The 25641-nt window shown below is 54.1% G+C and overlaps 2 protein-coding genes across 2 annotated transcripts in view; both read left to right on the top strand.

Moving 5' to 3' along the window:
- The window catches only part of LOC125429519 (serine/threonine-protein phosphatase 6 regulatory ankyrin repeat subunit C), a 42853-nt gene extending 31105 nt beyond the window's left edge, over positions 1 to 11748 (top strand). Inside the window, exons 6-10 of the mRNA XM_048490681.1 lie at positions 2061 to 2148; positions 8452 to 8594; positions 9993 to 10205; positions 10643 to 10721; positions 11630 to 11748. Of these exons, the coding sequence (XP_048346638.1) occupies positions 2061 to 2148; positions 8452 to 8594; positions 9993 to 10205; positions 10643 to 10721; positions 11630 to 11748 (642 nt within the window). The remainder of the gene's footprint in view (positions 1 to 2060; positions 2149 to 8451; positions 8595 to 9992; positions 10206 to 10642; positions 10722 to 11629) is intronic.
- Positions 11749 to 12959: 1211 nt separating this feature from the next.
- Positions 12960 to 25641, top strand: part of ANKRD52 (ankyrin repeat domain 52) — a 32279-nt gene continuing 19597 nt past the window's right edge. The window contains exons 1-5 of the mRNA XM_048487438.1: positions 12960 to 12990; positions 13305 to 13422; positions 16120 to 16188; positions 16779 to 16919; positions 17827 to 17904. Coding sequence (XP_048343395.1) covers positions 12960 to 12990; positions 13305 to 13422; positions 16120 to 16188; positions 16779 to 16919; positions 17827 to 17904 — 437 coding nt within the window. The remainder of the gene's footprint in view (positions 12991 to 13304; positions 13423 to 16119; positions 16189 to 16778; positions 16920 to 17826; positions 17905 to 25641) is intronic.

Below are 25641 nucleotides of genomic sequence, written 5' to 3'. Positions count from 1 at the left end.
TGGGTGATCTTGGGCTAGGTCACAGTTCTTCAGAACTCTCTCAGTGCCACCTACCTCAGAAGGTGTCTGTTGTGGGGAGAGGAAGGGAAAGGAGCTTGTAGGCCACCTTGAGTCTCCTTACAGGAGAGAAAGGTGGGGGTATAAATACAAACTCTTCTTCTTATAAAGAAGTTGCAGGCATTGGGCAGCTAAAGAATGCTCAATAAGCTTGTTTTGCAAAATGGCAGAATCTACATACTGTATATACTCGTGTATAAGTCGACCCTCATATAAGTCGAGGCACCTAATTTTACCACAGAAACCTGGGAAAACTTATTGACCGTGTATAAGTTGAGGGTGGGAATTGCAGCAGCTACTGGTAAGCCCTGATTCTCCCTTTAAATCCACTCAGAAGGAGGGGGGTGATTTAAAGGGAGAATCTGGGGGAAATTTGAGGGTGCCTGTCAGGGGAGGAATGTTTATGTTAGCAGTACCAACATTTCACAGTATCTTTAGGAGACACCCCCCCCCCCCCGATGATACCACCCAGGTTTGGTGAAGGTTGGTTCAGTGGGTCCAAAGTTATGGACCTCAAAAGGGTAGCCCCATCTACTATTAACTTCCATTGGAAACAATGGGGGATGGGAGCACCCACTTTGCGGATCCATAACTTTGGACCCCTGAACCAAACATCACCAAACCTGGCTGGTATCAGCAAGAGATTATCCTGATGATACCACCCAGGTTTAGTGAAGTTTGGTTCAAGGGGTCCAAAGTTATGGACCCTCAAAATGTAGTCCCATCTATTATTAGCTCCCATTGGAAACAGTGAGGGATGGGGGCATCCCCTTTGGGGGTCCATAACTTTGGACCCCATGAACCAAACTTTACCAAACCTGGTTGGTATCATCAGGAGTGTCACCTGATGATAGCCTGAAATTTTGGTGCCGCTAGCCTAAAAACTGCACCCCCTGGAGGCCAACAAAGTAAAAGCCCTAAAATATTTTTTAAAATACGCCCAGTGGTGGGATCCAAAAATTTTAGTAACAGGTACCCATGGTGGTGTGATTCAAACTGTGGCGTAGCGCCGGTGGGGCTGGGCGGGGCACAACGGGGGCATGGCCAGGCATTCCGGGGGCGGGACATTCCTGGGCAGGGCTGTGGCAAGGACACAACCGCTGCGCCAGTCCTTGGGCGGGAAACAAATGTGCACAGGCTGCCACTCACGCCAGTGCACCTCCTGCTAGACTGCTTCAAGTTCTGCGCGCTACTGCTGAGAGGAGGGGCGTAACTAAGGCAAAAATCACGTGGCAAAATCACCAATTAGTAACCCCCTCTCGGCACACACAAAAAATTAGTAACCTACTCTCGGGAACCTGTGAGAACCTGCTGGATCCCACCTCTGAATTCACCTCACTCGCGTATAAGTCGAGGGGGGCTTTTTCAGCACAAAAAATGTGCTGAAAAAGTCGACTTATATGTAAGTATATTCGGTACTTCATTCCAGCCACAAAACTTAGAAAGGTGGATTATAAAATCACGAGTCCAATCCTTTGGTTCAAAATTAGTACATAGTATAATGTCTCTAACTGAATGTCTGGAAAAGTTGCATCAGTGGTTTTTCTCCTTGTCTTGCACAGAGATAGGCTGGACGATAAACAGAACTTGACACAGTAAAGATCAGGCTCCTCTTGTAGTCAGAGGATGGACCCAGAGCTTTCCCATCAAATTGCTTCTGTTTTGCTTTTTCTATTTCTGTGGGAGCAGGATGCAAGTCTGAGCCAGATGCATAGCCTGAGTTGTTCTATCCCAAGGAGAAAAGTGTTGATTCTAGTAGTGTGAAATAGAGCTCTAAACAGAGGCGTAGCAAGGGGGGAAAGCGCCCAGTGCACTGGTGCATCCTCTGCCCCGGAACGCTCCCACCATGCCACGCCCCCTCAGGGACGTGCGCCTGGTGCGTCGCTGCCCCCTTTCCCCTTGGAGCTACGCCTCTGGCTCTAAATGATGCTCTAAACTGAGGCACTTGTTTGGCTTGGGGTGATGTTTGGCTTTACTTTCTGATCTTCTCTGCCTCTTTCTAGATGGTAAACCTGCTTTTAAATAAAGGGGCCAATCTGAGCACATGTGATAAGAAGGAGAGACAGCCTATCCATTGGGCAGCCTATCTTGGTAAGTTTTCTTTCCTTTCTGTGAGGACTCTGAAGTGTGGTTGCAGGGTTCACATGCCAGTATTCTGGTAAGGAGGTACATGTTAAGGTCCCATGTTCTCTGGAAAATACTTGACAAAGAATTTGAAATTCCTGAGGGCTGATGTGTACTGTCATGGGAGTTTTGAACCACAAGAATCCTTAATTTAAATCTCACTCTGCCTTAGGCTGACACTTTGCATTCTGAATGGGAGACAGCACAGCCACGGCTAATTCCTCTCCGCCCCTTCTCTTCCAAGTTCTTTTATTGGCCCGTTCTCCTCACCTGGTTTGGAAAGCAGAACTTCTGATGGATTGGTTGTGACGGGTTTTCCGGGCTGTGTGGCTGTGGTCTGATAGATCTTGTGCCTAACGTTTCACCTGCATCTGTGGCTGGCATCTTCAGAGGTGTATCCCAGAGAAAAACAGACTTCTCTCTGTGATACACCTCTGAAGATGCCAGCCACAGATGCAGGTGAAACGTTAGGCACAAGATCTATCAGACCACAGCCACACAGCCCGGAAAACCTGTTACAGCCAGTTGAATCTGGCCATGAAAGCCTTCGACAATACATTCTGATGGATTGTCTATTGGGTGAGGGAGAGGACCGCTGAACTGGGCCTGGGGTGGCTGTCTTGCTCTCCTGTTCTTTTAGAGGATGTTGAGCCCATTGCCAAAGTGACAAGTCTGTCTGCCGTGATTTCACAAGGTTGCTGTAGGCAAGCCTCAGGGCCTCAGCTTTCCATGGAAAATAATACTGGCCAGTCTTACAAGATATTGTAAGGATTTGAGTAGGTGTTTTTGAAGCACTTTGAATGCTCAAAAAAGCTCTGTGTGTATGCGTTTGGAGTCTGGGTACTTGCTCCACTGCACAGTCAGGTCAGTCGAATGTAACTAAGGCTGGGCTGGAAGTGCTGCAGTTGTGCTAACACACAGGCAGCTTGGCCCATGCTGGAAGCATTTTTAAGCACCTTCTCAGGAAGCATGTTGGGGAGAAAAGAAGGCTGTGTGCTCTGAAGTGGTTGCTTCACCCTCAGCAAGATAATTAGCCCAATTCAGAGCTGTCAGTCGGGCAGGGACAGTGCCGCTTCAGTGCCACTCTGCCCGCTCCAAAGGGCTTTCCCATGGCTTGGGAAGGCTGAAAAAGGTGTTGTTGTCTTTTAAAAAGATCCACCTAGAACTCGCCCAAAGGGGAGAAAGGAGAGATGCCATGAAAATCATGGTGTATCTGCAGCGGGATTTCAACCGCCTGCACTCTAGCCATTGCCCCTCTTGTTTTATTACCCACAAATCCCCATTCAACCAAGGTGCTGAGTGGGCACTACAGGCTGGGCGGGGATGCTCGGGAGCGATCGTGTCGATGGCCCTCTTGATTTTACCGTTCAACAGTGAAACCAGGGCCTGGACAGGAGCACCAGCCATGTCGCCTGGAAACTCCCCCAGAGCTCTCAGTAATCCCATCAGACACCATTCTTCTCCAGGGGTGGGCCATTGTAACAAGGCCCTCACCCCTGTGGTGGGAAGGAGCAGCCAACAGTCCAGACTTTACCAGGTAATGATCCGTCCATGACAATCAGCCCGGTCATCGGGTCAACCTCCACTCCTCTCTCACCAGATTGAGAGTATTCCCCTACATGGGTGGGTCCAGACACAAATTGAGAGTCCCATGGTGGCCATGAGGTCCTGAGCTGGTCTATCAGAGACATCCTCAGTGGGGTAGTTGAAGTCCCCCAGAACAACAGTCCTAGAGGAGTCCATCACCACCTCTGAGACTGCCTCTGCCTGCTCAGGCAGGGAGGCTGCTGGGCAGCAGGGTGATCGGTGCACCAGCAACACCCACAACTTATCTCTCTGGCCAGACACCAAATACAAACTCTCAACTCTGGACACAGGGCGAGAAGGGCTTCTGGTGAATGTGTATGTCTCCTTATGGACTGTGGCTACCCCACCACCCAGTCCCCCTAGTCCGGGCTGGTGCTGCACCTGATTGCCTGGGGGTCAAAGCTGGGTCAGCTCTAACCCCCCAGCTCACCCGCCCAGGTCTGTGTTATACAAGCCAGGTCGTTCCCCTCATCCAGAATCAAATCCTGGATGAGGGCTGTTTTGTTCAGGGCTGAACTAGCATTCAAAAGCAGCAGCACTGGGCCAGGGGGCAGGACGACTGACCTCCCTAACTCCCTTTGGATGGGGAGCAGAGCAGAAGGAGCAGTGACCAGAAGACATCCAGTGCCCCTTTTGAAAACCATTCTCCTCTGACCTCCAGCGCCATAACACCTCTTGCTAGCCTGTAAGCACTGGGGTGGCCCCAGCCTCCCTGACTTGCCCTCACCCAGGCACATCCCCCTAGGTGACTTTGCCCCCATTAATCTTCTAGGTCCCCTACTATGTCCTTGGGAGTGGGCCCTCTGCCTCTCACTCGGAGGGAGAGCCATAGAAAGACCCCGTGAATGGACTCTCCCTCCAAACTGGGGTTTTCTGACCAGAGCGTCATCTCACCATGCCCCAGGAGCTCAATCCCACTCCCAAGCAGAAAGATGGATATCAATATGGGACCTGTAGAGGCAGTCCCCCTCTTACCAAAATGCCAAATCCCACAAGCTGAAACAAAGCTGAAAAAATTTAACCATTAACAATATAACCCCACTAAGTCTGCCAAGCCCAGCCATACGCCCATCAATCCCACTAAATCCACATGCCCAACTCGCATGAGAAAAAGGGACCTGCCCCCAAACGGGCCTACAATAGGCAGCACCCTTATGCTGCCATCCTGCTGCTGCTGTAGCTGCCAGGCCCCACCCCCTTGCAGGTGTTCCCAATAGGGGTTCAGGAGCTGCAGGCCGGTCAGGCTTACATCTCTTCCAATGGCCAATGCAGACTTCTATGGCTGACAGGCAGTCTTGCAAGCAAGGCTGACAGGCTGGCTGCCTTGGGCAGCAGCTACTGCTATATGTATGTATGTATCTGTTATTTATATCTAATGGCTATGATACAGTGGATTACAAATCCCATGGAAGTTGCACACAATGTTCAAATTGTGTGATTTTAAAAAAATATATTTTTCTTCCCCACTAATTCTTCCCCAGAGCCCTTTGAGGGAAGGGCAGTATATAAGTCTGATAATTAATTAATAAACAAACAAACAAACAAATAAATAATGGAAACAGTTCCTGTTCAAGATCATAGTTCAGTGGTGATTGTATAAGGATGTCCTCGTAAGTTCTGCTCTTCCTGAGACCTTGAGAAAGCACTACCTGCCAGCAAAAACTACACTGTACTAGATAAACCCACAGTCTGACCCATTGTAAAGTAAATTCATATGTTCTTAAGTAGCAATCAATTTTATTGATGTTACTTAAAATGGATTAGTATTGATTAAAGAATGTTTCTTACAGGGCAGTCACTTTTTTGGAAGAAAATGGTGTTAGTCATGTGTATATGGCTTACCGCAAATAATAGGCAAGCTACCAATAGTTGTAACAACAAGACACAGACATTACATTCTACAAATAGGCAAGTGTGACTTACTTCACACAAGATTCATACAGCTCCTACAGGAAATCTAGTTCAGAAGAGGGTGAGTTTCTCCATGTCTAGAGAAGCCCCATTGTTAAAGTGAGTGATAAGTTTATTTCTTTAAGTTTTGGTAGGTGGTCCAGTTACTTTTTAAAGGAATCTTTTCAATGCAAAAATATCACCTTTCCCAAAGGCATTTTCCTTGTTTGGTATCTATTCTTTTTCGTTGCCTGTATAATTTACAGTGTTCTCACATCTCGTTTCCCAAAGATGTCTATTTTAATTGGAGCTTTCCTTGTGCCTGGCTCTGATTTCGGTGCTATCCTTAGTTTCTGATTTGTAATTGCTCTGAGCAGCCCTGGGCATACATGCTAAACAGTGGCACACTAGATCATGTTGCCCTGCACACAGTGTTGATTCTCTCTCCAAGCCCCCTGGGGTGTTGTCCACGCTCCCTCAGCTGCCATGAAATGGGAGAAAGCTTATGCCCTTCATCACCATCCAGATCCATACTGCTGCCAGCCAGGCATGGCAAGATTCTTAGGTGCTGGCAATTCCACTTGCTCCCAGTGTGTCTCACCAAGCGCAAGCCTTGATTTCTCTCCCATCTTTGCTTTTGTGCACAAGTAGAAAGGTATTGCGGAATGGGGATTTGGGGATCTGGTCAAAATAATTGCCTGCTCCTGGACTAGGCATTGTTCCGTGGTCCTAAATGAAGTCTCATCTAGCGTAAATTTTTGTGTGTGAGATCTGTACATAAAATCAATGCGGCATTGTGTTCTCCTTTTTACCGGTCACTTAAGAAGATTTGTTGTATATGGTTCTCGTTACCCTTTGCTACTTTGGATGCATCATGATTTTAAGATTTTTTTTTCTTTAGTATCAATAAATGTAATTTTTAAAAAGAATTATTTCAGGTTTCCACATATTGGTGGTTCACTGGCAGTTGAGGTGACTTCATTGTGGTTTGAAGCACCATTTTTTTGTTTTGCAATCATAAAGCTGCAATATATAATCTGATAAATCTACTCAAGAGCCAGCATGGTGTGGTGGTTAAAGTGTTGGACTAGGATCTGGGAAATCTGAGTTCGAATTCACACTCTGCCATGGAAACTTGCTGGGTAACCTTGGGCAGTTAGACACTTTTTGCCTCAACCCCGTCATGTATTTCGATGGGAGACCTCCAAAGAATACCAGGGGTGTGATGGCAAACTACCTCGGAATGTTTCCAACCCTCCGGGGTTGCCATACCAGCAAAACGTGACAGCAGCCCCCTCCCCCCAACTACTCAGGGTTAGTCTATGGCCGTGGTGGCGAACCTATGGCACGCCAGATGTTAATGAACTACAATTCCCATCAGCCCCTGCCAGCATGGCCAATTGGTTCGCCACCACTGGTCTATGGAAAGGCTGAAATAGTTACTTAGGAATCTACTTTCTGCAGCAAAGAAGCCCATTTTTCTGCTGCTGATTTGGGCTAGCAGTAGGCTTGAGCACCAATAGAAACAATTGTTGAATTTCAGATCCAGGTGTTTTTAACTTGGTCAAGCTGAATACAGCTGAAATCCATTTGTCCTCTTCTGCTCTTACTGAAAAGGGCGGTATATTAAATTAATAATAATAATAATAATAATAATAATAATAATAATAATTATTATTATTATTATTATTATTATTATTATTATTATTATTATTATTATTATTATTATTATTTTAAAAAACCCTTCACTCAAAATTGTGAGAACTACCCCCTCCGGTGCTTCTCAACATCTGCAGGGCATGAGACTTGCCAGCAGGAGTCAGATCCTGCATGTGGAGCTGATCTTCTTCACCCTGCATCCAGGATCCGGCCTGCTGTCCCTTGCCTCTCCTGTCCAAGCCTGTTATTTGCAGCTGTATGAGTCTGAATGAGTGAAATTGACCATAAAATGGAAAAAATGAAGTTAAATAGTAGACTCTCAGAGAAGGACAAGGTCAGCAGGGTATAATAGATGCATATGTTTTGGCCAGCACGCATTCAGTTAGTTTGCATTCGTTACACTGAAGCAGCAAGTAAGAACTAACCACTTAACTTTTTGTTGTGGGATTTGTGTTTCCCGGTTGCTCAGGCTGCTTGATCTGTTAACCATAGATAACCATAGTTAACACAGTAAAACATTCTGCTGGATTACACGCCCCTTTCCTTTCTCTGGAACAAATTCCAATTCTGCTTTTAATCACAGTTGAGCATCACTTAAGCACAATGTTGCCGCAGTTAAGAGTAACCAGAAGTGTTCTAGCCAAGTTTGAAACCATCACTTCTGATCCTGGTTAAGGAAGAACTTTTGTTTTGACTTGATGACAGTTAGCATCAGTGATTGTGAACAGTGAGGGAGGGGGGATTCATACTTGAGAAGAAGGGCTGGGAGAAAGCAAGTTCACAATCCACTGGTGGTCTCAGTCTCCTGCCTCAGCCCCGAGAGAGCTCAGCATCCGAAATCTGAATATCTGTTTTCTGGATGATTTCCTCCATCAACCCAGCGTATAACAGTATGATTGACAAAAATAAGGGATCTCAGCAGCATGACAAATCGGGCGCATCCCCATGTAATCATTAATCTGGTGTCAGTTCACAGGAATGGCCTTGACAGCTTTTTGAGATAGCTTTCCATTATAGAACGGCATGATTGATTCATCCGATGGAGCAATGGAAGGAGGAAGCAGGGCTAGATAGCAACCCACAGTTCTTTTCTCTTTGATTTCCTAATGTGTTTGTACACTTGTTTCCTCCCAGGGCATTTGGAAGTTTTGAAGCTGCTTGTGGCCCGAGGAGCGGATGTCACATGCAAAGACAAGAAGGGTTACACGCTTTTGCATACGGCAGCAGCCAGCGGCCAGATTGAAGTTGTGAAACATCTGCTGAGGCTTGGAGTTGAGGCAAGTCTTCCAGCACCAGTTCAGTGCATACTGTGGTGTGGCTAGGTGTGATGTACCCAGTGGTGGAATTTAGCAGGTTCGCACCACTTCAGGAGAACCGGTTGTTAAAATGGTGCTTATAAACAACCAGTTGCTAAATTATTTGAATCTCACCACCAGAACCGGTTGTTAAATTATTTGAATCCCACCACTGGATGTACCCTCTGCCCACCCATGTCCTGAGGAGATTTTCCCCTCCAAAACTATAACTGCCTGTCTCTGCAGGCTCCGAGCAGCCCGTACAGTTAGCTTCTATAGAATAATGTAATGTGTGAGCGTTTTATTTTTGTAATTTCACTGTTTTCTCACCCTTAACTAGAAATAAATATATTTGGGCTGCTTCAGCTCAGATTTCCAGTCACCTCCCAGTAAGCTAGAGAGCTTCGCTTGCTTTTTTAAAACAACAACAACAACAACACCTTTCCTAGTCAGAAACATTCAGGCACTAGAGGCTTTTTAAAATTTAAAAACAGATTAACTTGATTGAAATGTATTTTAAAAACTGCAAAGATATTTGGTGAAGAAATAATATAAAATAAATGAAGCAGGTAAGTTGATAAGGCACTATATACAAGCAAACTGATGTTGGTAGCTTATTTCACTATTCCAGTTTGTTCAGTTGTATAGAAGATGTTGGCTTTCTTAGTTCTTTAAACTGTCAGTCATATTTAAATACTTCACAGATGTTATTACAGTTCACTGTTTTTTTTCTCCTTTCCTAAGAACTCTGTTTACCCTCAGGTAACAGATAATTTAGCAGGATTTCTCCACAATACCTAAGATAAACTGAACCTCAGATATGTCGTGTCACACTAAGGTTTTCAAATAGGATTTATCTTTTCTTCGTCCCTACAGAATAAATCCACTCTTGTCGCTAAGAAATACCACTGACCCCAATGAGCCTGCTTTGCTTATTTCCTTTAGTGGATTCCCCCCTCACCCCTACCCAGAGATGTGTCAGTAATCAGAGTGCTTTAGTGTGTCACTGGTATATTTTTGGGAACTCAGAACATCTCTCTGTGTCTGTCTGCCTGGCTTTTCCTCTCACAAAGAGTAAGCTTTACAGGAAGAAAATGGAGCTGTTTTTCTCTACAACCGTTCCTTAGCTCACTCTGCCTCAAAATCCCTCTCCAACCTCACAGCACTCACTGAAAACTGGCTCTTTAGCTGCCAGTTGATCACAAGCTGCTGGTTAACTCCTTGTTTGCTGGAGCTTTCCTTTGTTACAATGCAACAGTTCATGGAATTCGTGGCACTAGGCTTCTGCCATTTTAGGCATCTGCCGTTCTGTGCTTTGCTGTTTTTTGCCGAGGACTATACAGCACGAGGTATGGCACATTCACATGTTTATTCTTCTAGATTGATGAACCAAATTCTTTTGGCAACACTGCACTTCACATTGCCTGTTACATGGGCCAGGATGCTGTGGCCAACGAACTGGTCAACTATGGCGCCAACGTCAATCAGCCCAATGAGAAGGGCTTCACCCCCTTGCACTTTGCTGCTGTCTCTACCAATGGGGCCCTGTGCCTGGAACTTCTCGTCAACAATGGAGCCGACGTGAACTTTCAGGTACGGCCAGTAAAGTTGTGAACACGTGTGAAGAGTCCTTTCTCGTGTGAAGACTCTGTTCTTCATGTTCTATTGTATCGCTCCCTTTACAATAGGTCTAGGAGAGAATATCTCGAGCCCTTACTGATGGGTCTTAAAGAGGCTGCTGACAATCTAATGATTAAATTTCTCTTGAATTGTTGATTACAATGAGATTTTGGAGCCATTAGCAAAATGTTTATGTCTTGTTAATGGGTTTTTATTGTATTTAACTTGTGTTATTATGCCAGTAAAGGTAAATAAGAGAGAGAGATGCTGTGAACAGATAAGCTTCAGATGAAGGTGGTGGGTACGAAAAATTATTTTAAAATGCCAGTGGGAGTAGTGGGATTGAAGGTAAATTCATATTCTAGATGTTACAATAATATTCACTTCCTAACTTGCCTTGATCTTTGCAGAGTAAAGAAGGGAAGAGTCCTTTGCACATGGCTGCCATTCATGGACGGTTTACACGCTCTCAGATTCTCATACAAAATGGTAGGTGGAGTCAGTATTCCTTTTCTTGATACCTTACAGTATGACTTTCTTCCTTGGCTTTACTTCGCAGGTCTTTGTTTTTAGCCCACAGGGGCTCTTGTTTGTGCCATTTAATGTGTACCCATGTGAACTGTCGCACATCTGTTAACTCTTGTAGATTGTAAATGAAACTGTCATAATGCAAAATTCTGCTTTTAGCATTTTATTAATTAAAAGAAAAAGCAGTTGCCATATTGTATTGTCAGAGGCTTTTATGCCTGGGATCACTGGGCTGTTGTGGGGTTTCCGGGCTGCATAAGATGCCAGCCACAGATGCAGGCGAAACGTCAGGAGAAAATGCTACTGCAACACGGTCATACAGCCCGGAAACCACACAACACCCCAGTTGCAATATTCATTAAAAAAATTAGCTTGTTCAGTTCTCCATCAGTGGGGTGGGGGCACTATTCTGTTGAAGGACTTATTGTTCCCACTTGCTCCATAGGCAGGACTGGGCACATTTTTTCTGAACTTGTCCTTTCCAGCAGAAGCAGCACGCCTCCCTCCTGGTCTCAATCCTGTCTGCAGTTTTCTTGATCCATCACTGCTGGCATTGAGTGGGAAGGAAGCCATCTTGTTGAATTCTTGCCATGTACCCTCAGCATGCTATTCAGGCACCAGCCTTTCACAATCCCATTTATTTCAAGCGGCCTTGGTTGCCTGGAGTACAGGAGCATCAGTTTGCCTACTGTCAATTCTGCTCCACTAGGCTCAGCTCAAAGACCAGTGACTATCTAAAGCCCACCAAAGGAGTTTAGGAAAAGGGACTTTTGGGTAGCGAGTTTCTTTAGGTCCCCTCCCTGTCAGACCAATACATGTTTCTGATCATTTTGAAAAATCAAACTTGCTTATGGATTTTTGCTTTTTAGGCAGTGAGATTGACTGCGCTGACAAATATGGCAATACCCCCCTCCATGTTGCTGCTAGATACGGCCATGAGCTGCTAATTAGTACTTTGATGACGAATGGTGCTGATACTGCAAGGTGAGGAAGTGGCGGTTGGGAGGAGAGATGACATCAAGGGCATATTTAAGAACAGATGGGTTTGCATGTAACACAGCTGCTCTCTTGCACTAATAACAGTGATGAGGCTGAGGAGCAGTGGAAAGGGGTTGTGATACTTTGCTGCTTGTTCATGCATGCTTATGTGGAGTAGTGAGTAGCAATTGTAAATTGGGGGATAATAATTTGGATGTGATTTAGTCCTGGTGAAAGCATGCAAATCTTGAATGCCTGCCCGGAAGAGGAACAGTGTGGTAGCTGGCTCACAGAGTCACCTTGGTGTCTGTTCACAACCATGTTTACTACATTGATATTATGTTCTATGTGGGTATGTTCTAATTACGTTTATTTCTCATATCATTTTTCCAGGCGTGGGATCCATGACATGTTCCCCTTGCACTTAGCTGTTCTCTTTGGATTCTCAGACTGTTGTCGTAAGCTACTTTCCTCAGGTATATGGATTCCATGCCGTTAATTATCTTCTCACTGTAGGTTTGAAATGGTTGTGATTATGAGGAGTCACGATCCTTTCTGTTGTGTGTATTTAAATCCAGTGCAGACTGTCAAGAACGCTTGAAGGGTTAGTGGTGGGAAGTTCTGTCAAATTGCAGTAAATTTATGGTAAACTCATAGGGTTTTCAAGTCAAGAGAGGAACAGAGGTGGTTTGCTATTTCCTGCTTCTGTGTAACAACCCATTTAGGGACTAACTAGGTCTAACCCTGCTTAGCTTCCAAGAACTGACAAGTTCCAGCTAGCCTAGGCCATCCAGATTAGGGCTGAAGGAGAGGTAGAAGCATTCATTTCAGCAAGTTTCATTTTCTTCAGTTAACCACTACATTTATTTACTTTCACTTTTATAATCTGCATTTCTCACAAAGGCAGTGAAACCCACATGGGGGATTTGGATTTCCCCTCCATGATACCAAAAAGCCTGGCAGAGCAACCCAAGCAAGATGTTAAAAATTAGTCCTTGCTTATCCAGCGATTAAGAGGCAGTGTACTTAGTGGGGGGAATATTTGGTTTTGAAGCCAAGTTATTTCGTGCTCCTTGACTGATACCAGAATTGTTCTTAATCAGCACCCGAGCACACACATGCACAAAGAAGACAGACATTCTGTACTCAAAATGTAATAAAAAGCAGGCATATGTCTATTGGTTTTTGTATCCACTTTCATACTTTATTCTTACCTCGATTATGCGGATTTTGGACAATTGTGAAACTCTTGGTAAGGAGCCGGCTAGTAGAAGCATGAATAAACAAAAGACAGAATCATTTTTTATCCTGGGATAAATGATGATGGCCAGAGGGCTCACTCATAGAATGCTTGAATATCTTTCAGATACTATTTGCCTGTATGTGGTCACCATAACAGTGTGGACTTGCATCTGGGTGTGTGTGTGTTTATATATGAGAAAAGAACTTCCCTGATATTTTCAGGAAGACAGTACCATTCCTAGTGATAGGCTTTCCATGGATTTATGGTAAACTAATAAACTTGTCCTAAATCTCTACTTTCCCGGCTGTCTCCCACCATCACAGGTCAGTTGTACAGCATCGTCTCCTCACTTAGCAATGAGCATGTGCTGTCTGCAGGCTTTGATATCAATACGCCAGATAACCTCGGGAGGACCTGCCTCCATGCTGCTGCTTCGGGAGGGTGAGTGATGAATTCAGCTGTTACTTTGGCACAATGTCCAGGCAGAAAGCGGATGTCAGTTTTGTTTATTTCCTGTACCACTCGCTACTTTGAGTTTAGTTAAAGAATAGGCTAAAAGCTTTGACCATTTTTGTTTAACAAGAAGAAAACTGATTCTCCAGGTTCAGAGATACTTGGGGAGCATAAAAGTAGTGTTGTAATCAAATTGGGCCTGTTCCAATCCCATTTCATTTAGAATGAATATTAGACTATGACTAGTTATTATTATGACTAATTATTATTATTATGGTAGATTTCACAGCCGCCAGATCTTTAGCTGGTTGTTGGCCTTCACTACAATTCGAGCCTCACCCAGAGGCCTAGGAAGTTGTAATGTATCGGCGTAGTATTCATGCGGATCCCAGCAGGGCTGCCTTCTGAATTTGACCAATGTTAATTTTGTCAATTCGAAGATGTTTCAAGTGCTGCCCTAGTGTTTTTGGGATGGCGCCCAGTGTGCCGATTACCACTGAGATGACTTCAGCTGGTTTGTGCCATAGATGCTGAAGCTCGATTTTCAAATTGCGGTATCTAGTGACCTTCTCGTGTTCTTTTTCATTGACCCTGCTGTCACTGGAGGCTGCTATGTCGATAATGCACACTTTCTTGTCCTCAATCACGGTGATGTCTGGTGTATTGTGTTTCAACACTTTGTCCGTTTGGATTCGAAAGTCCCACAGGATCCCCACATGGGCACCCCCTTGTCATGGGGAAGGGGCTTGCGTGTTTCGATGACATTGAGAGCTATGCTAGAGGTAGGGTATTCTACCAGAAGGGGCTCCCATGCCAGACAGGTCTCAACTGAGAAACCAGACTAAGAGTGTCCACCAACCCATTCAACATGGTGATACAAACGAAAAATTATTCCATACCGCATTGGTCTTCGCACGGGTTAAAAAGGGCCGCATAGCATGCTGGGGTCCCTGGGCATGTGTTGACAAGTGGACCAACCATCCAAAAAAAAAGAAGTATAGTGTGCAAGAAAATCGTGCCATCATGGCTTGTTACTACAACTCAGAGCCAGGAAGAAGAAGATGAAGATGAAGATGAAGAAGAAGAAGAAGAAGAAGAAGAAGAAGAAGAAGAAGAAGAAGAAGAAGAAGAAGAAGAAGAGGGGGAGGGGGAGGGGGAGGGGGGGCGGCAGTGTGGTGTTGTGCTTAAGAGCGGTGGACTGGGTTTGGAGAACTAGGTTTGATTCCCCACTCCTCCACATGAGTTGTGGACAGGATTTGTTTCTCTGCTTCTCCACATGAAGCCTGCTGGGTGACCTTGGGCTAGTAACAGTTCTCTCAGAACTCTCTCAGCCCCACCTACCTCACAAGGTGTCTGTTGTGGTGTCCGAAAGGGAAAACAGTTTATAAGCCGCTTTGAGGCTCCTTACAGCAAAACAGAGTATAAATCTAAACTCTTCTTCTTTTCTTACACTGTTATTAGTTAAATTGAGGTGGGGAGAGAATTCCCTTTCATAGCCATTTTCCCCAGTAGCTGTAGACAACAAAGGCTTTGTCTCTCTTTATGGATAAGGGATGCCCACAGTGGTATAGTGTACCTAGGAAGCATGCTTGCCGATCATACCTTTTTCTTGTGGTACAGTGATGTACTCTAGCCACAAACAAATCTATGGCAGCAGACTAGGTAAATTTGCCACATGCCCAGCAATATGAGACTCTTTATTGAAACTGTGCATACAAGTACAGGTGTACTCAGGCTACCCAGTGCTACCATTTTGAATATGAAACATATATACTCGTGCATAAATCGAGGTTTTCAGCCTTTTTTTAAGGCTGAAAAATGCCCCCCTCAACTTATACGCGGGTCCCACTTACCGGTAATTCTTGTGTGGTGTTCCCCCTGTTCTGTCTTCGCTCCATCCTGCCTTCTTCTCTGCCGTCCCTCTTTCAGCCACTTTCTGTTCTTAGTTTTCTGCTTGCTTTCTCCTGCCGGCTGGCAGGCCCCCTCACTAACTCACCCTTTCCTTTCCCGGCTGACTCAGGCTTGGTTTCAGAGAAGCTGCCTGTTGGACAGCCTGTATCTATGGTTTTCTTAAAAGGGCAATGCTGCAAAGATTGCTTAAGCAACCTTTGGAGCATTGCCCTTTTAAGAAAACCATAGAGACAGGCTGCCTGACAGGCAGCTTCTCTGAAACCAAGTCTTATAGCCTGCAGGGGGAAAGGAAAAAAAGGGTGAGTTAGTGACTGCTTTCTCTGCTTCGCTGTCTCCTGCCTTCTTCTCTGCCGCCCCCTTTCAGCCGCCTTCTGTGCCTCATTCTCCTCTGCCTTTTCCTCCACCACCTCCCATCTTGTTCAACCTCCACGGCCCCTAGCTTGTTCCCTCTCCACAGACCCACCTCGCCCCTCCTTAAAAAGCCTCCCAAAGGCTTCTGGGGCACTCCTTTCCCCCAACTGCGGTTCCTTTGCCTGCTCAGCACCCCATCGCCCCATGGACCTTTCCCACCCTCGACTTATACACGAGTCAATAAGGTTTCCCAGTTCTTCAAGGCAAAATTAGGTGCCTCGACTTATATGCGGGTCGACTTATACGTGAGTATATACGGTATCCCACCATACATTCAAATAGCCCAAGCATCCTCTGTTATCCCCTACAGTCATTCTTCATTTCTTCAGGTTGTGATTCCATTCCCTTTGGTTTCCTCTGCAGGAACGTTGAATGTCTTAACTTGCTGTTGAGCAGCGGAGCTGACTTGAGGAGGAGAGATAAGTTTGGAAGGTAATCTCTTCAACACTGTGTACTTGTTGAAAGGCAAGGAAGGTCTGTGGCATAGTGATACTGAAAAGTGCTGTGTTAACCTAGTGCTCTTTGGTGCTTCTTTTCACCTGTGTGTCTGCCCCATTGAAGGGGGTTCTCTGTTATTTTTGTTGGAGTACAGTGTATAGCCAGAGTCATTAGCACACTAAGGGCAGCACTGTCTTTGTATATGATGAGATCTTGATTCAGACCCTGGTTCTGACACGGGCTTGGTAATCTCCACCTTTGTCCTGTAAATGTAGAGTGGTATTTGTGGAATGTTGCTGTGAAGACAGACAATGTAATATGATAAAGTTCCTCCATATTTTTTAACTCCAGTGTATAATGATAGAAACCATCCAGACTTTCCATTCTTTCAGTCTGTTAACATCCTAGACTTCATTGGATTGCTGCTTCACTTTGGCCTTGTGTTGATCCAGCGCAGGGTTGGGTTGCTTTATTGGCTCAGTATTCTGATTCAGCGCACTGACATGGACGGGCTTTTGGCATCTGAGCTACTCAGTAAGCAAGTGATTCTTCGAGCTTCCTTTTCTTTCTCTTTTCTTACCTAGGACTCCTTTGCACTACGCAGCCGCTAATGGCAGCTATCAGTGTACGGTGACGCTAGTCACTGCTGGAGCCAGTATTAACGAAGCTGACTGTAAAGGCTGCACACCCTTACATTATGCTGCTGCTTCAGACACTTACAGGAGGTAAGAAGGATATTTGTCTATTGTGGCAACTCAGAGGCATAGCAAGGGATAAAAGTGCCTGGTGTACTGGTGCGTCCTCCACCCCTGCCACACCCCCATCTGTCCTGGAACGCCCTGCCCTCACCACTCCCCCACGGGGAGGGGGTGCTCGGTGTGTCGTGCACACCATTCCCCCCTGGAGCTATGCCTCTGTGGCAACTGTCAGATGAAATTCCCTATCCACAACAACCTTTGATAATGATAACTTGCTTCCTGGCACCTAGGTTTAGGGTAGGCAGTCTAAAACTTCCAGTGGATATGCTGTGTGTAAGAATGTTATTATCGAACAATACTATAGAAAGACAAGGTTCCACATGGTTGACAGTGCTCATGGCATCGTCCATCCTAAACATTTAAAATTCATTAACCAAACTCCACAGTAAAAAGCCAGAACTCATTCGGTAAAATTAGAACGGTTTGGGGCTCTTTAAGGGGGTTTCTGGTTTCAAGATAGACTTCAGTCAGGTTCTTGATTTTTGTTCCCCATAATCTGTTTATGAAGTTTTCCCCCCAAATTAAAGCCAGCAGTTAACTTCCACCATAGTATCTTCCAGAGCCAACAAAAAACCCAACATCTTTACAGGTCTTCCCCATTCCCAGTCCTAAGTGATGTGAGGCTTGTGAATTGCGAAGTCTGGCTCAAAGAGCTCAGCATGTGTACATTTTTCAGATAGCCTGAAGCAGTCTTTGAGACCTGCATGTCTGATCTGCCATCAGCTCTTCAGATAGTACCATAATCAAGGATTTCACTGAATCAGTGTTGCGCTGGATTCCCAAGGAGGAGTATCCTTTAGATCTTTCAGTAAAGGGTACACTTCCCGTATTTATCATTTCTCCTCAAACCCAACTGAGGTTTCTTCTCTTGCAGAGCTGAGACTCATTCAGGAAACAGCCATGACACTGACGAGGAGCCACTGAAAGAGTCACGACTGAAGGAGGCAATCTTGTGAGTTGTCATCTTTTTCTTGGGGGCTTCAGTTTTAGGAGCTCAACTGTCGCTTTGACCACGTTCCCATTCTCAACTGCGGCGACCGACTGAATTTTACACAACACTGCTGGATTTTAAGCATTTCGGACAGTACAGAGCTCGGCTGTCACTAGGTCCCTACTTTGGAAATTTGACTGTCTCTCTCTGCTTGGGCAGCTGTCACTGTTAGAGGTTCCTGCTGTTGTGACTGGAATCTTTCAGCTCTAGATATTCTTTGCTCTTTCTTCCTCAAATTTGCACACTTATAGGCGATCCACTATTGAGGCATTATTTTCTTTCTCCGTACAGAAATTGGGCTTAATTGGATTTTTATAAAGTGCCCCAAATGTCCATTTGTCACGGAGAACAGAGTAAAATTTTTCACTGTCTGGGAGATACTAATAGTGCAGGGGGATCCTTTCCAGGGGGAATTGCGAACAAGTGACAACTACTAATGTAGTTACATTCGCCTTCAGAAAGGGGGGGGGGGGGTGGGTGGGGGGAGGGGGGGGAGGTGCTTGGGGGGGCGGGGGGTTGGGGGGGGTGGGGGGGGGGGGGGGGCGGGGGTGGGGCGGGGGGGGGGCCGTTGCCGTGTGGGAGGGGGGGGGGGGGGGGGGGGGGGGGTGGGGGGGGGGGGGGTTGGGGGCGGGGGGGGTTGGGGGGGGGGGGGGGTGGGGGGGGGGGGGGGTGGGGGGGGGGGGGGGTGGGGGGGGGGGGGGGTGGGGGGGGGGGGGGTTGGGGGGAGGGGAGGGTGGGGGGGAGGGGGGGTGGGGGGGGGGGGGGGTGGGGGGGGGGGGGGGTGGGGGGGGGGGGGGGTGGGGGGGGGGGGGGGTGGGGGGGGGGGGGGGTGGGGGGGGGGGGGGGTGGGGGGGGGGGGGGGTGGGGGGGGGGGGGGGTGGGGGGGGGGGGGGGTGGGGGGGGGGGGGGGTGGGGGGGGGGGGGGGTGGGGGGGGGGGGGGGTGGGGGGGGGGGGGGGTGGGGGGGGGGGGGGGTGGGGGGGGGGGGGGGTGGGGGGGGGGGGGGGTGGGGGGGGGGGGGGGTGGGGGGGGGGGGGGGTGGGGGGGGGGGGGGGTGGGGGGGGGGGGGGGTGGGGGGGGGGGGGGGTGGGGGGGGGGGGGGGTGGGGGGGGGGGGGGGTGGGGGGGGGGGGGGGTGGGGGGGGGGGGGGGTGGGGGGGGGGGGGGGTGGGGGGGGGGGGGGGTGGGGGGGGGGGGGGGTGGGGGGGGGGGGGGGTGGGGGGGGGGGGGGGTGGGGGGGGGGGGGGGTGGGGGGGGGGGGGGGTGGGGGGGGGGGGGGGTGGGGGGGGGGGGGGGTGGGGGGGGGGGGGGGTGGGGGGGGGGGGGGGTGGGGGGGGGGGGGGGTGGGGGGGGGGGGGGGTGGGGGGGGGGGGGGGTGGGGGGGGGGGGGGGTGGGGGGGGGGGGGGGTGGGGGGGGGGGGGGGTGGGGGGGGGGGGGGGTGGGGGGGGGGGGGGGTGGGGGGGGGGGGGGGTGGGGGGGGGGGGGGGTGGGGGGGGGGGGGGGTGGGGGGGGGGGGGGGTGGGGGGGGGGGGGGGTGGGGGGGGGGGGGGGTGGGGGGGGGGGGGGGTGGGGGGGGGGGGGGGTGGGGGGGGGGGGGGGTGGGGGGGGGGGGGGGTGGGGGGGGGGGGGGGTGGGGGGGGGGGGGGGTGGGGGGGGGGGGGGGTGGGGGGGGGGGGGGGTGGGGGGGGGGGGGGGTGGGGGGGGGGGGGGGTGGGGGGGGGGGGGGGTGGGGGGGGGGGGGGGTGGGGGGGGGGGGGGGTGGGGGGGGGGGGGGGTGGGGGGGGGGGGGGGTGGGGGGGGGGGGGGGTGGGGGGGGGGGGGGGTGGGGGGGGGGGGGGGTGGGGGGGGGGGGGGGTGGGGGGGGGGGGGGGTGGGGGGGGGGGGGGGTGGGGGGGGGGGGGGGTGGGGGGGGGGGGGGGTGGGGGGGGGGGGGGGTGGGGGGGGGGGGGGGTGGGGGGGGGGGGGGGTGGGGGGGGGGGGGGGTGGGGGGGGGGGGGGGTGGGGGGGGGGGGGGGTGGGGGGGGGGGGGGGTGGGGGGGGGGGGGGGTGGGGGGGGGGGGGGGTGGGGGGGGGGGGGGGTGGGGGGGGGGGGGGGTGGGGGGGGGGGGGGGTGGGGGGGGGGGGGGGTGGGGGGGGGGGGGGGTGGGGGGGGGGGGGGGTGGGGGGGGGGGGGGGTGGGGGGGGGGGGGGGTGGGGGGGGGGGGGGGTGGGGGGGGGGGGGGGTGGGGGGGGGGGGGGGTGGGGGGGGGGGGGGGTGGGGGGGGGGGGGGGTGGGGGGGGGGGGGGGTGGGGGGGGGGGGGGGTGGGGGGGGGGGGGGGTGGGGGGGGGGGGGGGTGGGGGGGGGGGGGGGTGGGGGGGGGGGGGGGTGGGGGGGGGGGGGGGTGGGGGGGGGGGGGGGTGGGGGGGGGGGGGGGTGGGGGGGGGGGGGGGTGGGGGGGGGGGGGGGTGGGGGGGGGGGGGGGTGGGGGGGGGGGGGGGTGGGGGGGGGGGGGGGTGGGGGGGGGGGGGGGTGGGGGGGGGGGGGGGTGGGGGGGGGGGGGGGTGGGGGGGGGGGGGGGTGGGGGGGGGGGGGGGTGGGGGGGGGGGGGGGTGGGGGGGGGGGGGGGTGGGGGGGGGGGGGGGTGGGGGGGGGGGGGGGTGGGGGGGGGGGGGGGTGGGGGGGGGGGGGGGTGGGGGGGGGGGGGGGTGGGGGGGGGGGGGGGTGGGGGGGGGGGGGGGTGGGGGGGGGGGGGGGTGGGGGGGGGGGGGGGTGGGGGGGGGGGGGGGTGGGGGGGGGGGGGGGTGGGGGGGGGGGGGGGTGGGGGGGGGGGGGGGTGGGGGGGGGGGGGGGTGGGGGGGGGGGGGGGTGGGGGGGGGGGGGGGTGGGGGGGGGGGGGGGTGGGGGGGGGGGGGGGTGGGGGGGGGGGGGGGTGGGGGGGGGGGGGGGTGGGGGGGGGGGGGGGTGGGGGGGGGGGGGGGTGGGGGGGGGGGGGGGTGGGGGGGGGGGGGGGTGGGGGGGGGGGGGGGTGGGGGGGGGGGGGGGTGGGGGGGGGGGGGGGTGGGGGGGGGGGGGGGTGGGGGGGGGGGGGGGTGGGGGGGGGGGGGGGTGGGGGGGGGGGGGGGTGGGGGGGGGGGGGGGTGGGGGGGGGGGGGGGTGGGGGGGGGGGGGGGTGGGGGGGGGGGGGGGTGGGGGGGGGGGGGGGTGGGGGGGGGGGGGGGTGGGGGGGGGGGGGGGTGGGGGGGGGGGGGGGTGGGGGGGGGGGGGGGTGGGGGGGGGGGGGGGTGGGGGGGGGGGGGGGTGGGGGGGGGGGGGGGTGGGGGGGGGGGGGGGTGGGGGGGGGGGGGGGTGGGGGGGGGGGGGGGTGGGGGGGGGGGGGGGTGGGGGGGGGGGGGGGTGGGGGGGGGGGGGGGTGGGGGGGGGGGGGGGTGGGGGGGGGGGGGGGTGGGGGGGGGGGGGGGTGGGGGGGGGGGGGGGTGGGGGGGGGGGGGGGTGGGGGGGGGGGGGGGTGGGGGGGGGGGGGGGTGGGGGGGGGGGGGGGTGGGGGGGGGGGGGGGTGGGGGGGGGGGGGGGTGGGGGGGGGGGGGGGTGGGGGGGGGGGGGGGTGGGGGGGGGGGGGGGTGGGGGGGGGGGGGGGTGGGGGGGGGGGGGGGTGGGGGGGGGGGGGGGTGGGGGGGGGGGGGGGTGGGGGGGGGGGGGGGTGGGGGGGGGGGGGGGTGGGGGGGGGGGGGGGTGGGGGGGGGGGGGGGTGGGGGGGGGGGGGGGTGGGGGGGGGGGGGGGTGGGGGGGGGGGGGGGTGGGGGGGGGGGGGGGTGGGGGGGGGGGGGGGTGGGGGGGGGGGGGGGTGGGGGGGGGGGGGGGTGGGGGGGGGGGGGGGTGGGGGGGGGGGGGGGTGGGGGGGGGGGGGGGTGGGGGGGGGGGGGGGTGGGGGGGGGGGGGGGTGGGGGGGGGGGGGGGTGGGGGGGGGGGGGGGTGGGGGGGGGGGGGGGTGGGGGGGGGGGGGGGTGGGGGGGGGGGGGGGTGGGGGGGGGGGGGGGTGGGGGGGGGGGGGGGTGGGGGGGGGGGGGGGTGGGGGGGGGGGGGGGTGGGGGGGGGGGGGGGTGGGGGGGGGGGGGGGTGGGGGGGGGGGGGGGTGGGGGGGGGGGGGGGTGGGGGGGGGGGGGGGTGGGGGGGGGGGGGGGTGGGGGGGGGGGGGGGTGGGGGGGGGGGGGGGTGGGGGGGGGGGGGGGTGGGGGGGGGGGGGGGTGGGGGGGGGGGGGGGTGGGGGGGGGGGGGGGTGGGGGGGGGGGGGGGTGGGGGGGGGGGGGGGTGGGGGGGGGGGGGGGTGGGGGGGGGGGGGGGTGGGGGGGGGGGGGGGTGGGGGGGGGGGGGGGTGGGGGGGGGGGGGGGTGGGGGGGGGGGGGGGTGGGGGGGGGGGGGGGTGGGGGGGGGGGGGGGTGGGGGGGGGGGGGGGTGGGGGGGGGGGGGGGTGGGGGGGGGGGGGGGTGGGGGGGGGGGGGGGTGGGGGGGGGGGGGGGTGGGGGGGGGGGGGGGTGGGGGGGGGGGGGGGTGGGGGGGGGGGGGGGTGGGGGGGGGGGGGGGTGGGGGGGGGGGGGGGTGGGGGGGGGGGGGGGTGGGGGGGGGGGGGGGTGGGGGGGGGGGGGGGTGGGGGGGGGGGGGGGTGGGGGGGGGGGGGGGTGGGGGGGGGGGGGGGTGGGGGGGGGGGGGGGTGGGGGGGGGGGGGGGTGGGGGGGGGGGGGGGTGGGGGGGGGGGGGGGTGGGGGGGGGGGGGGGTGGGGGGGGGGGGGGGTGGGGGGGGGGGGGGGTGGGGGGGGGGGGGGGTGGGGGGGGGGGGGGGTGGGGGGGGGGGGGGGTGGGGGGGGGGGGGGGTGGGGGGGGGGGGGGGTGGGGGGGGGGGGGGGTGGGGGGGGGGGGGGGTGGGGGGGGGGGGGGGTGGGGGGGGGGGGGGGTGGGGGGGGGGGGGGGTGGGGGGGGGGGGGGGTGGGGGGGGGGGGGGGTGGGGGGGGGGGGGGGTGGGGGGGGGGGGGGGTGGGGGGGGGGGGGGGTGGGGGGGGGGGGGGGTGGGGGGGGGGGGGGGTGGGGGGGGGGGGGGGTGGGGGGGGGGGGGGGTGGGGGGGGGGGGGGGTGGGGGGGGGGGGGGGTGGGGGGGGGGGGGGGTGGGGGGGGGGGGGGGTGGGGGGGGGGGGGGGTGGGGGGGGGGGGGGGTGGGGGGGGGGGGGGGTGGGGGGGGGGGGGGGTGGGGGGGGGGGGGGGTGGGGGGGGGGGGGGGTGGGGGGGGGGGGGGGTGGGGGGGGGGGGGGGTGGGGGGGGGGGGGGGTGGGGGGGGGGGGGGGTGGGGGGGGGGGGGGGTGGGGGGGGGGGGGGGTGGGGGGGGGGGGGGGTGGGGGGGGGGGGGGGTGGGGGGGGGGGGGGGTGGGGGGGGGGGGGGGTGGGGGGGGGGGGGGGTGGGGGGGGGGGGGGGTGGGGGGGGGGGGGGGTGGGGGGGGGGGGGGGTGGGGGGGGGGAATATTTTAGCCTGCTGATATTTACAAAGTTAAATGAGATATGTAAGATTCCCCAGCAGTTGGAATCAAAGCGCATGATAATCCCAATCTTTAAAAAAGAAGACCAAATGCACCCGTGGAATTATAAACCTATAACTTTGCTGGATATCTCCTATAAGATGTATACTGCGACTACTTCTTAATAAAGACTTAATGACTGGGCGGAGGAAAGCTTATTATATTTAATAATATAAAGACAAGCGGGCTTTAGGAAAAACCACAGCTTTGTCGATCATTGCATGAGCTTATCAGTTATAATACAAAAATACACAGCCTGTAAAAGCGGCAAACTCTTTGTTGCATTCATGGACCTATCCTCAGCATTTGATTCTATCGACGGAAAAGGTTGATCCTGTGGCAAAACTTCGTTAGGACAAATATTGATAGAAAGCTGGCTATTCTGATGAAGTTACACACAGATATCACAGCAAGAGTGAGAGTAGGAAATAAGGGCCAACTGACAGATTCAATCCAGTTGAGGAAGGGTGTAAAACAAGGTTGCTTGTTAGCTGTGCTTATTCAACTTCTTTATAAATGACTGTGTACAATCTATGGGAGACCCTACTTTTTTTTCCTCAAGTTGTGGAAGGGAGACAGATACCAATGCTCTTATATGCCAGCATTGCCATGGCTTGTCGTAATAGATCACCAAAGTAGGAATGAAGCGAATGCTCTCTAGATTAGCAATATACTGCAACATCAATAAACTAAAAAATTAATGGCAGCAAGACGAAAATAGTTGTCTTTGGAAGCAGAAATAAGAAACAAAACTGGAAAATAGAGGCAGCAGCTGGTCAGAGCAAACCTCCCTATATAAATACTTAGGACAAACCTTTCAGGATTCTTTTATCCTGGAGGCCCCAAATAAGGGAAAAAATTTCGAAAGCGCAACTTGTCTGTCCAATCAGGCTATTTAGATTTTTCTTTGGCAAAGGGAGGCCTACTGATTCCACCAATTCTTAAAAGCGTTTCCAGAGTAAAGAGTGCTTTAGGCCCAAGTACTGTCACGGAGCAGAAATTTGGGGTTGGGACTTATCGCATACAGTAGGAAGAAACTGGAAACGGTCCAAAATATCTTTCTGAGAAAGATTTTGGCCCTGCCACCCTCCACACCCACGCCCGTTGCTCCGAATGGAAGTAGGACTACCTTCCATCCGGACTAGAATCCATGTAAGAATACTTCTGTACTATAAAACCCTGGCAACTCTAAAGCCCAACCAATTAGTAAATCTGAGTTACAGACACATGATGAGAACAAATAGGTGGAAGGACCAAATTTCTCCCATACTAACTTTCTATATGAAATTCCTGTTATAAAACTATTCATATATGGGAATAGTGTAGGTAAATTCGTGACTGGCTCTATAGTAAAGATGCTCTACAAGACAACCAACTTGCTGCCACCCAGAAATACTCCCCATGGTTCTCTCGTGTTAAAAAGAACAAATGTTACGCACAATATCTTACAAATCTCAAGGAAGCAAACCTAAGAAAATCATTCACTTCCCTGAGATATTAGACATTTAAATCAGAACATTTACTGGGGAGATTTGCTAAAATACCAAGAGAGCTACGAGTATGCAGATGTAGCTTAAATCAGTATGAGGACATAATACACTACACACTTCACTGTCCATTTTATTCTGCTATCCGTAACAATCGCCATCAATGATATCCTGTCAGGCCTGACAGGCAGCGAGGAGGAGAAAGTTTGCTTTCTGATGGCTGATGTGTATGCTGAGGTTACATCCAAAGTAGCGATATTAATGTTTCTAGCAGCAAAAATCAGAGAAAGTTCAACTGATGTTCAAATCACAGAAGCTAAGCTGTAATGAAGGTGGTTGGAGATTCCTAGAATTACAGTCCTGTTGTGGCTAGATTTATGATATTTTGCTTGATGTTGTATGGCTGCATTGCTTCTGTATTCTAAAGCTTGAAAAACTCTCATAACATGTTTTATACTTTTGTAATTTGAGGGGAGTAGGGCTTCGGCTGAAGTACCTTTTTATGTGTATATGGCCTATGGCTAATAAACACTGATTGATAGTAGTATGCTTTGACCCCGCAGTAGCATAGAAAATTTGCAGAATATGATATTGAGAACAAAATTCCTGAGAATCTCACCTTTCATTTTTAGGAGGATCGTGCTTCTGACTATGACAATATGGCAGTGCGTGC

Source organism: Sphaerodactylus townsendi, linkage group LG03 (genome assembly GCF_021028975.2).
Source record: "Sphaerodactylus townsendi isolate TG3544 linkage group LG03, MPM_Stown_v2.3, whole genome shotgun sequence".
Taxonomy (NCBI): domain Eukaryota; kingdom Metazoa; phylum Chordata; class Lepidosauria; order Squamata; family Sphaerodactylidae; genus Sphaerodactylus; species Sphaerodactylus townsendi.
The sequence above is the reverse complement of the archived record's forward strand: the minus strand, read 5'-3'. Positions and strand labels throughout refer to the sequence as shown.